The following is a 13,845-nucleotide window of genomic DNA, read 5'->3' as shown; positions in this document are numbered from 1 at the left end:
AATTTAATTTTTTTATGCATAGCACATGCCCCCACACAAATCCCCCTAGCCCAATGCGGAATCGCGAGTCCTCTCTCTAGCCAGACGTTGCGGCAGCGACAACGGGCTCGTTGGAGCTGGCCCAACGAGCCGTGCTATGAATGCTTTTATAAAATTTGAATCTTGGAGCATGAATTCATTCACCATATATAGCGATGAATTTGAATATTTTTTTTTCATGATTTAAGGACTGGAAATAATTTTTATTTTATACGATCTGAACTACTATATATATTAATTTATGATTAGCATGCAATCTTGATATTTAAAATTATATATACACACAAATTACAAATGCAATTTATTTTATTTCAAAACTAAAAATAAAAAGTCTAGCCCCATTGCTGTTTTTGGTAAACTTGTAGCAGCAGAGCTGATATTAATCACCAAGCCACAATTTCACGCTTGGTTTGTATATAGTAAACAAGTCATTTTCTCGGCCAGCTCTCTCTCTCTCTCTCTCTCTCTCTCTACATAGACAGACGTATATGCCAACCTAGGAGCTAAAGCGAAACATGTACAAAGAAAGAAAGAGGTATATATGTATGATGATTTCATTGAAGAGGCCGAGTTAAAGAGGTCTTTTTTCAAGGGATTGTTTGGAATTCGTGTAAGCTTTCGCCAAAGCAAAATTGTCGCCGGAAAATAGCAAAATTTTCCCAGGTTTGTAGCTTTCATATACACATGCCGATCAATTCCTTATCTTCGAAAAAAACATATATTTCCTCTCCATGCATTTGGCACAGTTCCAAATGTTTTTTAATTTTTTTTTCTCCTAGCTAATTTAGCATTCTCTCAGATAGATCTGCAGCTGAATCTAAATAAATCATGTTATCTTTGCATTAAAAACTGTGGTTTAATTTTTCTTCCACTTTTTTTTTCTCTAGCTAGAGTTAATCTCTTTCTTGGGGAACTGATTTGAATAATTTGTGACGATGAGTGATGTTTGCTAGAAGAGTTTTGAATTGATTGTTTTTTCGAGCTCCTTGTATTTTCGTGTGTTTTTTGTTCGTGAACTTTTTCGGACAACGCTTTAGAGAGCTAGATTTACTGTTTTATTACGAAATTACTTGGCAACATGTTTTTGTTTGTGTCTGAAAGGAGAAATCAGTTCATCCTTGGAGCAACCTAACTGTGTTGTGACCTATATATACCTAAGATTTTTCTCAAAAGTGTTGTGGTTATAGGACAAGCTAGATCTGATGATTAGTTTATGTTCCGATCTCCCCTTAAAATTGCAAGCTCTTCAATCATATGTAGTCATGAACAAAGCACGTGTGATCAATTTCCTCCAACTAAGATTTAATTTGAGGATTTTAATTTTACAAGATGTTTTTTTCCCTTGAATTCTGGGGAGCTAGGGTTCTTCAGAGATGGGAAGGGGCAAGATCGAGATAAAGAGGATCGAGAACAACACGAATCGACAGGTGACCTTCTGCAAGCGCAGGAATGGATTATTGAAGAAGGCTTATGAACTCTCCATTCTCTGCGATGCAGAAGTTGCTCTCATCGTCTTCTCCAGCCGCGGCCGCGTCTATGAATATGCCAACAACAAGTAAATTAATTCATCTCTTACAACATATACACATACATACTTCTTCAAAATGTTTCTGCTGCTGTTTGATTTCATGAGGTTTTTCTGGGAGATGGATGTATGTATGAAATCATTTATCTCGATTTTTTTTTGGGTAAGATTTAGCTAGTTTGGCTGTTGACAATACTTTTTTTAATTAGAGTTATCCTTATACTAACGTTATTTGAGTCACTTTTAATTTATTTTTATTTTTCTTTCATCTTTTTCTTCTTCGATTCAGTTTTGTATGCTTTTGTTTAATTTGTAATTATTAACTAGGTTTAGTTCATCCAATTAGATTATGTAATTAATTATTTCTATAATTTAATTTTACTTTTATTAATTAGTAAGTCATTATTAGGGTTGATAAATTCAAAACTACGGTATCTAATATTTTAACTTTAATTTTACAAATAAAAGTTAAGTATAATTCATAATGTTAAAATAAAGTTTAATTTTATAAAAAAATGTTATTAAATGAGTATATGTAATAATGAAACACGCTGTCACACAAAAAATTATGAGATAATGGATCTCATCTTCTATTTTTGTGTATGTTTGAGTGTGAGAGATGATTAGGTTCTTGTCTCATCGAGACCAATATAAATAGAACTAAACATAAGTAGTTTTTAGTGTTGGAAGTTCTCAAAAGAGAGGTGTGTGTCTGTAACCAATTGGAAATTGAAATTGCAGTGATCGTGTTTGAATAATATCAGAAATTAAGATAAAAAGGAAATTAATATAAACCCAATTTTGATATAAGGTATGGAAAATATACTAATGAGATCTTCGAAGAAAATAAGATTAATTTGTTGATCATATATTGTATCCAATCCAAGACAGCTTGGTAGCATAGGAAAAGTGTCTGACACCATAACAGACAGACAAACAGCAGTGGTAAAAACCAGTAGTTTATGATTCTTTCACAAATTTGTTGTTCAAGACTTACGGTTTTGCTTTTATGCAGGGTTTCGGATTTCCAAGGTTTTCTCATTCTAGCATTACATAAATCTCCACAATATGTTTGTAATTCTTATCAAATTAACAGAAAAGTTTGTCAGTACTTAAATATGCTGCAGTGTTTAAAGGTTAAGACATGAACATCTCTATTGTCTTAGGTTGTTTGTCTTTCCAATTTTGGGACACACAGAAATAGAAAACTAAGTATCATGAGAAAAGGAAAATTTTGATAGGGCTTTTGTCTATCTCCCTGATCATGTTAGAGCATAAAAGTATAATTAGTACATTGGTAATTGAGAAATATAAGGTTTAATTTCATCATATTGATTACTTTGTAAAGCCTAATAATTGATCAGGATGCATTTTACGTCCTGAACCTTTTGTTTTCATTATTACTATTATTTTAAAACTAGAAAATAAAATATGAATAAAGTGAATCATAATAACTTAATAAGCTAGCATATGACAGTTGTATTATGATATTTCTGCATAAAAATTACTTGTATTATTACATAATACATATCCTTACAATTTTATAATATTATAGTCATACAAACTGCACGCTGATATTGATTAGTGAAATTAGTTAAGACTCTTTGTTGATATTAAATGTGAAATAGTGAACAATTTCATTCTATTTTGTGTATGTGGAGACATGAAAAATGTTTGAGAAAGAAATTGTATATTGCTCTCCATAAAATCATGGCGCTCAAGAATTAATCACTCTTTATTGGCCTTATTACCTATATGTCCCATGATTAATTCTTCTTGAGCGCCATGATTTTATTGTTGAATTTATTTGGTGTCACACGTAGTGTGTGTAGTCATGTCCGAGAGTTACAGCATAATGATGCTTCAACATTCATCGCAATATATTCCTTTCAATATCTTTTCCATTTCTAGCTTTTACCAGATTTCACCTTGTGTTTGTGTGTGTGTGTGAGCAGATCATTGCCAACAACTCACATCAATTCTAACTGTTCATTTCTCATATTCCATTTCCACTCTAGTTTTCAAGACTCTCTCTCTCTCTCTGCTGAACTGATTGAAGCATTTGAGGGCTGTCTGCTCGCTCCTCTCACTTCAGCATGCATGCACACACCTTGTCACCTCCTTTTTATCTTTGGATTTGTCATGGGTTTTGGTCCAATCACGTGACACTCTGATCAATAACAATTACTCCATGTTTTTTCATGTTATCCTAAAAGAATCAGAGATACTCCCCATTCATTACCACGTTTATGTTGGCCACTTTCTACCAATAAGTTGTCACCCTTCTAATAGCTTTCTTTGCCTTTAGGGTATGAAGTGTAAGAAAAACATGAACTTGTGCTACACTTTCTTACATAGGATGAACGCTTTTATATATATATAGGGATACTCGTTTTCATACTTTAATATTCATCCTATTGAATTTTCGCCAGAAAGATTTTAATGAAGTTCAATTCTTGAGTTTGCATGAGTTTTTAAACTTTTCTTTTCATTGTTTTTATATATAGCCTTATTTCTCTCTCTTACATGCATTAACATGGTGAAATCTTATAAAAATTGCTTTTGCAATATATATCATGATTCGATGTCATCACATTTCCTGTATTTTTCCTAGTAGTAGAATACCAGACCATTTTAAAACAGAGATTGCGTTTGAAACAACTTAATTTAATTAGTAGCTAGCATTCAAGCTTTGTATAAATGTTTTATGTATCCAGCATTAGATCAACTATTGAGAGATACAAGAAATCAACTACAGATAGCTCAAATGCTTGCACCACTCAAGAAATCAATGCCCAAGTATGTTTTGCTGGCCGAAATTAAACTAATTAAAATATAACAGAAATTAATGCTACATGAACAAAAATATTTGACTTTTCCCACGTTGTTGCAGTTTTACCAACAAGAGTCCAAGAAGCTGCGTCAGCAAATACAGATGCTCCAGAACTCCAACAGGTAATAAAATATTTAATTGAAAAGACAGCAATTTGCATACAAATGTTGTAGCATCAAAAACTTATGTCTGATCAACATAAAGGAACCACCTTTGTGAAACCTTATGATAATTCCAAGGTTTAAAATTTTATGATAAATTGAAATTTGCAATCTTTTTTAGAACTAGTATATTATAAAGGAGTATATAAGTTCACTAAGTAGCCCAATTTTTCCGTTATATAAATAATATAATTCCAAGGTTTAAAATTTTATGATAAATTTTTAGAACTAATTTATTATATTATGATTTTTTACAGGCATCTTATGGGTGAAGGGTTGAGCTCTCTAAATGTGAAAGAGTTGAAGCAGCTGGAGAGCAGGCTTGAGAGAGGCATCACTAGAATCAGGGGCAAGAAGGTACATTCACCATCATGTAAATTTTTTAATTTGTTTGACTATTAATTAATTTCATAACATCTAATTAAACCTTATCATTTTTTTTTATTTTTTTTTTGATCGGTCAAAGTCTGTTGGAAATTTAAAATATATATATGAGAGAATATAAGCAAATCGATGTAGGAGTTTATTTTTGGAGAATGAGAATTTGTAGTGAAGAAGCTTTAATATATTAATGTGTATGTGTGTGGACGTGTAAAAAGAGCTTGACTTCTTAAACTTTTAATTCAACTTTTCTTCACACTTATCTCTCACTAAACAAGTATTACATATGTATATATAGTGGAAAAGGTCGGTTAATCCACTTAACCGACTTAAGTTGGTAAAAGCTTAGCTTATTCTAGATAATTCCTAATCTAGACAATTCCACACATGCTCATTTCCTATTTCTTTATTTTCTTTAATCCTTCTCTTATATTCTAGACATTTCTACACAAATATCTTTATTTAAAAATCAAGTTTATTTATATTTCAACACTCCCCCTTAAACTTGATTTGTCATTCCGAGCAAACTTCTCAGCTTGATAAAATCTTCATGCTTAAGTGGCTTTGTGAAGATGTCTGCAACTTGATCTTGTGATTTCACGTATTCCACTTGAACCTCCTTCTTTGCGATGCATTCTCTGATGTAGTGGAAGCGGGTGTCAATATGCTTGCTTCGATTATGAAACACCGGATTCTTTGAGAGCGCGATTGCTGACTTATTATCCACGCAAATAGTTGTTGGCTCCTTTTGTGGCCATCCGAGCTCCATTAATAGGCTTCTGAGCCAAACTGCATGGCAAACACTGGATGTGGCAGCCACATATTCAGCTTCACATGTTGATAGAGTGACTATGGGTTGCTTCTTTGACATCCACGTGAAAGCAGTGTCTCCCATGAAAAATACGAAACCGCTTGTACTCTTGCGATCGTCATTGTCTCCGGCCCAATCGCTATCACTATACCCAACAAGCTTATAATCATCAGTACATGAATAGAACAGGCCATAGTTGAGCGTACCTTTGAGGTAGCGAAGAATTCTCTTTGCCGCCTTAAAATGCGTAGTGGTTGGATTTTCCATATAGCGACTTACGAGTCCTGTCGCATAAAGAATATCCGGCCTTGTGCAAGTTAAGTACCGTAAACTTCCAACCAAGCTCTTGAACAATGTCGGGTCCACTTTTTCTCCTCCATCATTCTTGGATAATTTGATCCCGCATTCCACTGGCGTGTTGATTGCTTTGCAGCCCTCCATCTTGAACTTCTTGAGGATTTCCTTGGCGTATCCTTCTTGTGTGATGAAGATCCCATCTTCGAGTTGCTTGACTTGCACGCCGAGATAGTACGCCATCAGCCCAATGTCTGTCATCTCGAACTCCTTTGACATGGCCTTCTTGAACTCCTCAATCATCTTTGGATTATTTCCTGTGAAAATCAAATCATCTACATACAAGCACACAATTAAGACTTCTCCTCCATTGGCTTTTACGTAGAGAGCATGCTCGTGAGGGCATTTGGTGAAACCATTCTCCTCCAAGTACTTATCGATCCTGCTATTCCATGCCCTTGGTGCTTGCTTTAGTCCGTATAGGGCTTTCTTTAACTTCAAGACTTTATCTTCTTGCCCTTTTACCTCGTAGCCCATTGGCTGCTTGATATAGACTTCTTTGTCTATATATCCATTCAAGAAGGCTGACTTGACATCCATTTGATAAATCTTCCATCTATTTTGGGCTGCAAGAGAGAGTATTAGTCTGATAGTTTCTAAGCGAGCAACAGGAGCAAATACCTCATCATAATCAATTCCAGCTCTTTGGCTATATCCTTTTGCAACCAGCCTTGCTTTATATCTTTCCACTTCACCCTTGGAATTCTTCTTAACTTTATACACCCACTTGACTCCAATAGCCTTGTGCCCTTTCGGTAGTGCCACGAGCTCCCACGTATCATTCTTCTTTATGGCCTTGATCTCTTCATCCATCGCGACTCGCCAATTTTCACTATCTGCTGCTTCTTCAAAGCTAACAGGCTCACAATCAGCAAATAGGCAAAATAAGGTAAGATCTTCTAACCTTTCAGTATCCTCATATATCTCGCCCAAACTCCTTGCTCGTGGTGTGGCTCTTTCATTTAAGAAAGATGGTGGCGAGTCTTCAGTGACTGGCACTGGTGAAGCTGGTGGAGTCACTGGCTCTTGTTGGACTTCTCCAACTTGCTCTTCTGCTCTTTGTTCTTCTAACTGTGGGATGTAGGTGAAGTCACCGTTGGAGCTGAAATCCCAGACTCCTTCTTCGTCGAACTCCACGTCTCGACTTATCACTGTTTTCTTGGTATTTGGATTATATAACTTATAGCCTTTAGAGTTAGAGTCGTACCCGATAAAGATGAATGCTTCACTTTTATCATCGAGCTTCTTCCTTCTCTCATCTGGTACATGCACGTAGGCTTTACTTCCAAATACCTTTAGGTGGGAAATTCCTGGCTTTCTCCCGCTCCAGGCTTCTTGTGGAGTCATTCCCCACACGCTCCTTGTCGGCGATCGGTTGGATAGGTACACCGCGCACGCCACTGCTTCGGCCCAAAACTCTTTAGGCAGATTCTTCGTCTTTAGCATGCTCCTCGCCATCTCCATGATTGTCCTATTTTTTCTTTCCGCCACTCCATTTTGTTGGGGGGATCTCGGAACTGTCAGGGGCCGCCGAATTCCATTTGCTTCGCAGAATTCTAGAAACTCCCTTGACGTGAATTCTCCGCCTCGATCGGACCTCAGGGCCTTGATTTGTCGTCCGCTCTCCTTCTCGACGGCAGCTTTGAATTTCTTGAAAGCATCAAATACTTCTGACTTCTGCTTCAAGAAATATACCCACGTTTTTCTAGAAAAATCATCAATGAAGAGCAGAAAATAATTATTTTTACCGAGGGAGCTTGGATTTATCGGCCCACACACGTCAGCATGAATCAACTCCAGTGGCTTTTGAGCTCTTGAGCTTGACTCCTTTGGGAATGGCTTTCTGAACTGCTTCCCGAGTAGACAACCTTCGCAGAGTTGATCGGGATGTTTGATGGATGGTAGTCCTCTCACCATCTCTTTCTTTGACAGCAACTCCAAACCGCCAAAATTTAAGTGCCCAAACCGAAGATGCCACAACCAAGACTTATCTTGGTAACACGCTTTCAGGCATTTTGCCACGTCATTTCGAATATTCAATAAGAACATTCTATTTTTAGACATTGGCACCTTGGCAATAAGATTATTTTTGCCATCTCTTATTGAAAGGTTATAATCTCTCATGTGAATATCATAACCTTTCTCTAAGAGTTGTCCCAAACTCAAGATATTATTTTTCATATTGGGCACGTAATAAACGTTGGAAATAAATTCATGATTTCCATTCTTCAAGCGAATTAAAATTTTCCCTTTTCCTTTAACTGGAATTTTAGATTCATCACCAAAGGAGACATTGCCGCTTACCGATTCATCGAGCTCCACGAACATGTTTCTCTTCCCGCACATGTGATTGCTAGCACCGGTGTCGAGGTACCACGTGTCATCTCTTCCAGCTTCTCCTTTATATGCCAGAAGCACACTACCAATATCTTGATTTGTGCTTTCGGCGTAATTGGCCTTCTCTTCAATCCTTACTTTTTCACTTCTGCACTCGGAAGCATAGTGCCCAAATTTATGGCAATTATAACACTTTATCGAAGATTTATCGTACCTCGACTGCGGGTTGCTCCTTCCCCGACAATTTGTAAACTCCTTTCTTTCACTACTGTTGACGAAGCCTCCTCGTCCTCGTCCACGACCTCTTCCTCGATCTTGCGCTTGGCCACGTCCTCTCCCGGACTGTCCATAGCCATTGCTCGGACCTTCTTCTTTCTCTTTCGGGCTTACGTGCAACTTTAAAAGTTGCTCTGAAATTTCTTGCTTCTTCTTTTGCTTCTCCTCATATGCTTGCAGCGACCCCAACAAGAGATCGATCGTCATCTCCTCCAAATTTTTAGTTTCTTCGATTGTCACCACAATGTGCTCAAACTTTGGGGTTAGTGACCGCAATATTTTCTCCATAATTCTAACATCCTCCAATTTTTCACCATTTCTTTTCATTTGATTAGACACCGCCAAGACTCTTGAAAAATAATCCGAAATCGATTCGGACTCTTTCATATGTAATGACTCAAACTCTCCTCTTAAAGTTTGAAGTCGTACCTTTTTTACTTGCTCCGCTCCTTTGCACGCGTTCTGGAGCTTCTCCCACGCTTCTTTGGCGGTGCTTGCATTCGAGATTTTTTCGAAATCATCGTCCCCTAGCGCCTGATAAATGAGACAGAGAGCCTTCTTGTCTCTCTTTCTCGCGTCTCGCAATCTATCCTTTTGTTGTTGGGATAGTGCGGCTTCGTCCTGCGGCTCTTCGTAGCCGTTCTCCACGATCTCCCAAACGTCGTGGGCTCCTAATAGTGCCTTCATCTTGATGCTCCAATTGTCGAAGTTGCTCTTGTTGAGCATGGGGACTTGAAACGATTGTAAATTCGCCATACAACAAGTAGAATCTTGTGGCTCTGATACCACTCTGTTGGAAATTTAAAATATATATATGAGAGAATATAAGCAAATCGATGTAGGAGTTTATTTTTGGAGAATGAGAATTTGTAGTGAAGAAGCTTTAATATATTAATGTGTATGTGTGTGGACGTGTAAAAAGAGCTTGACTTCTTAAACTTTTAATTCAACTTTTCTTCACACTTATCTCTCACTAAACAAGTATTACATATGTATATATAGTGGAAAAGGTCGGTTAATCCACTTAACCGACTTAAGTTGGTAAAAGCTTAGCTTATTCTAGATAATTCCTAATCTAGACAATTCCACACATGCTCATTTCCTATTTCTTTATTTTCTTTAATCCTTCTCTTATATTCTAGACATTTCTACACAAATATCTTTATTTAAAAATCAAGTTTATTTATATTTCAACAAAGTCATGTTAGATGTTAGTAGTTAGTTCCCCATCCACTCCAAGAACCACCTTATCTCTCCATTCACCAAACTCCACCTTATATCTCCAATCACCAATTCGTTCCCAAGAGGGATCGAACCCGGGTCACTTCACTTAAGTGAGGACCCGGTGGCCAGTGTCATATTTCAATTGTTTTTTCTTATATAAATAGATTTAATATAATTCATGCAAGATGTTTATCATGTATATGTATGATCCAATTAATTTGTTAGCATTTCTATTTCTTTGTTTATGTAATCAAACATATTTTTTAATTCTTCTTGCTGTGATGATAATATATGCTATAAATATATTTGATTTGTACTGAGCTTTTGCGATGTTGAGCAGCATGAACTAATCCTTGCTGAAACCGAGTGTCTGCAGAAAAGGGTAACTATTTACAACTGCCCAAATTCTAACATAAAAACTATGTTTATTTCCTGAACTCTTTTGAAGATTTTATTTCACTTGTCTCCCTGCAGGAAGCTCAGCTCGAGCAGGAAAATGCCTGCCTCAGAGCCAAGGTAATTAAATAAAAAAACATTAAATATGGAGGCTATCCTGGAACACAAAATGTATCAGAAAAATCAAACCAGAAAGAGCTAATCTCGATACGACACGTGTTGTTTTGTTGTTTTTGACAGATTCAAGAAAATGAGAAGCTTCAGCAACTGAGCATGATGCCATCTGGGCAAGACTTTGCCTTTCAGGCATACTATGCAAGAAATATGCTCCAACTTAACATGATGGAGAGTGCAACTGTTTATGCAGCACCTTCAGACAAGAAAACCGTCCATCTTGGGTATGTACATATATATATTCTCAGATTATTATTATTATTATTATTTGGAGTAATCATAGTTTGTCTCCCATTGTCCCTTGCCTTCAGCGTTTTTCAAATACTTTATCCACTCACGTTTTCACTTAAAAAACCTTCAACTTTGAAAAAAGTTCGATTTATATGCCACATTACAAAATTTGACTATGAAATGATGAATCACCTTGCTAGATTCTTAGGTGGATTATACATGGTTTAGATGCTTAGGTGGAAAAGGTCTGTAATATAATTTATCTAAGAATCTGACGAGGTGATTTATCATTTTGTCATTGAAATCTGTAATGTGAAATGTAAATCGAACTATTTTCAAAGTTGAGAGTTTTTAAAGTGAAATTTAAGTTGGAGACATTTCATTAATATCGCTGAACACTGGCGATAGAAATTATGATTATTATTATTTTTTTAATCGAGGTTTTTTTAAGGTTTCTTTTCTTGGGATATTTGATGCAGGTATTAATTAAGTGACATTCTGAAAGATTAATCATGCAAATCTGAGGCTGACAGCAAGTTGGGTGAGAAAAAGGAACAAAAAACTTACTATTTCCAAGTGTTTAATTCGATCTAATATAACTAATAGTGCCGTTTGTGGCTATTTCAAGTGTTTATCGCAAGACATGAATCCACTGATTTATGTTGTGTTTGTGGTCGGTTCTATCTTGATCAATGCATATTATCCTATATAAATCAAAGAATATGCTTATATGGGGTTATGATGGTATTCATATTTTAATTTACGAAAACATACAAATAATTCAAAATATTTAGGATTCAAACGTTGATATATATAAATTCGAATATGCTTATATATGGAGTATTACTTTTATATATATATATATATATATATATATATATATATATATATAAATCAAATCTATTATTACTAAAGTCAAATTAATTTCAAGGGTTGTCACATTTTAGCAATGGCACACAAAATACTACAGATTATAAATAATTCATCAACATCCTCGACACACGATTTTTTAGGTAGGAGATATTGATTCAAAGACACATGAAGTATCTATTGGAAAAAGGGGTGGATAAATATAGAAGATAGTCGAAATAAATGATACTTGTACGACCAAATTAGGATAATTCTTTTTCCTTTTGCTGAATTATAAAATAAGATCATACTATGTGTATAATATAAGAAAGTGTGAGACAATAATTATTAGAGTCAACTTATAATATAATTATATTGAGCAATAAAATTTAACATTTGGCCACTCATCTAAAAAATACAAATTTTGATCATTTTTTACGTTTTAGGACTATTTTGCCCTTAATTAGGCGGATTGGATTAGGGTTACGGGTTGGGCTCGCGGGTTATGATGGTACAAATGGCACTATTAGTGCCAATTGTGTCATTTATTAGGTACACTTATCATAATTAGTGTCAACTGTGCGAGTAAGGGCGCGACCACTAGCAGTTAGTACAAATGGCACTATTAGTGCTAATTGTGTCATTCATTAAGTATATTTGACACAATTAGTGCTAATTGTGCTAAGAGAAAGGGCGCAACCGCTGACTTTCCTGCGGTCGCTGGCAGTTGGTACAAATGGCACTATTAGTGCCAATTGTGTCAACTGTCGCCCAGCGGGACTGTAAGCGCGAGAAAGGGTATATATTTTTTTATCAAAATTGTAAAAAATAGCCATAATTTGTGTTTTTCAGATGAGTGGCCAAAAATTGAGTTTCATTGCTCAATATGGCTATATGAGTGCATATTCTCTAATTATTATGTAAAAAATCAAAATAAAAATAAATCAAGAGACCGTTATTTAGAAATCTTTCATTATGTATATAGTATGCTTACAAAATCAAGAGACTTGATAGCTTACTTTTGTTTTTTGTATTTATTGTTTAAATTTAATTGCACCAATTTAAATAACACAATTACTTAAAATGAAAATTGCATTAATACTAATTACTAAAATTTAAATATAAATTTAAAATTGAAAAATTTGAAAAAAAATTACAATAAAAAATGCAAGCCCAAATATTTTCAGTTTTTCTTTACTACTCATTTAAAATAGAAGCTCAAATATCTTTAGCTCAATTAAAATTTTAAATTAAAACTAATTAAAAATAAAAGCCCAAATATTGAAAGCTCAATTCTAATTTTAAAACCCTAAACTACTCATATAATGGTGCCGTAACTTCATCTTCTTCATCTTCACTTCTTCAATGGCGCAGAGTTCTAGGTATGTTCAGATTTTTCGATTTTATTTTATTTTATTATAAATTTTTACGTGTGTTAAACACGCACGCTCGACTTTAAAGGGATCGGACCATACCCGATAAATCGGGTAAGCCTCGAGCAGTGACGGACCCAGGATTTTGCATTCGGGGGTGCGTCAAATAATTACATATTGACATAATCATAAACATATAAAATACTTAATAATAAAAATAGTACATTCCATAACATTTTTCACTTTTAAAGTTATATACTTCAAAATACAAAAGAAAATAACATAATTATCTATTTTTTTGACGAGTCTTCATTTGTTGAAAGCCATTGACAACCTCATTACTAGAAATTTGTAGAAACACATCTTTAATTTTCAATTAAGGTGACCAAAAAAATCATTCAAAAAATGATCTATAATTTATAAATATATAATTAAAATTAAACAACAATTTGCATGCACTCAATCAAATTATCAATTCACAAATCCACCGCATAAATTCATTGAGCAAATTAAAGACACACGCTTAGTTCAACCCCACAACAAAATAGATATTCTAGTTAACCAAGAAACACATACACACAGTGTCAAATTAACCCATTACCAATATTGTATGTATATACTAATTCTTTTTGACATTTTTTGGGGGTGCAACTGTACCCCCTTGTTCTCATGTAGATCCGCCAGTGGCCTCGAGTCATCCCCCTTGCTACAGTGGGGGACACGATCTGTGAGTGACTCGAGTGTGCTCGATCGAGTCACCCACTATGAGTGCTCTTATACACTCTTTCTTCTATAAAATGAGCTTAATTTATAGATAAATTTGAGCGGTAAATTTTTTCCTACAGCCGCGATTGTTGAGAAGATCAGAAGGCGTGCAACAA

General features: G+C 35.2%; 1 protein-coding gene across 3 annotated transcripts; it reads left to right on the top strand.

Moving 5' to 3' along the window:
- Positions 1-514: 514 nt before the first annotated feature.
- LOC131010255 (agamous-like MADS-box protein AGL11) lies at positions 515-11,471 on the top strand. 3 transcript variants are annotated; one of them, XM_057937693.1, is made up of 9 exons: positions 515-702; positions 1,369-1,594; positions 4,282-4,363; positions 4,458-4,519; positions 4,816-4,915; positions 10,282-10,323; positions 10,416-10,457; positions 10,578-10,735; positions 11,222-11,471. In XM_057937693.1, the coding sequence occupies exons 2-9, from the start codon at positions 1,413-1,415 to the stop codon at positions 11,226-11,228; spliced, it is 675 nt and encodes a 224-aa protein (XP_057793676.1). In that variant the 5' UTR covers positions 515-702; positions 1,369-1,412; the 3' UTR covers positions 11,229-11,471. The 3 variants fall into 3 exon arrangements, with proteins under 3 accessions (XP_057793676.1, XP_057793674.1, XP_057793675.1); XM_057937691.1 differs by having other exon boundaries at positions 518-702; positions 1,401-1,594; XM_057937692.1 differs by lacking the exon at positions 515-702 and having other exon boundaries at positions 754-1,594.
- Positions 11,472-13,845: the final 2,374 nt, after the last annotated feature.

This window comes from Salvia miltiorrhiza, chromosome 2 (genome assembly GCF_028751815.1).
Source record: "Salvia miltiorrhiza cultivar Shanhuang (shh) chromosome 2, IMPLAD_Smil_shh, whole genome shotgun sequence".
Taxonomy (NCBI): domain Eukaryota; kingdom Viridiplantae; phylum Streptophyta; class Magnoliopsida; order Lamiales; family Lamiaceae; genus Salvia; species Salvia miltiorrhiza.
The sequence above is the reverse complement of the archived record's forward strand: the minus strand, read 5'-3'. Positions and strand labels throughout refer to the sequence as shown.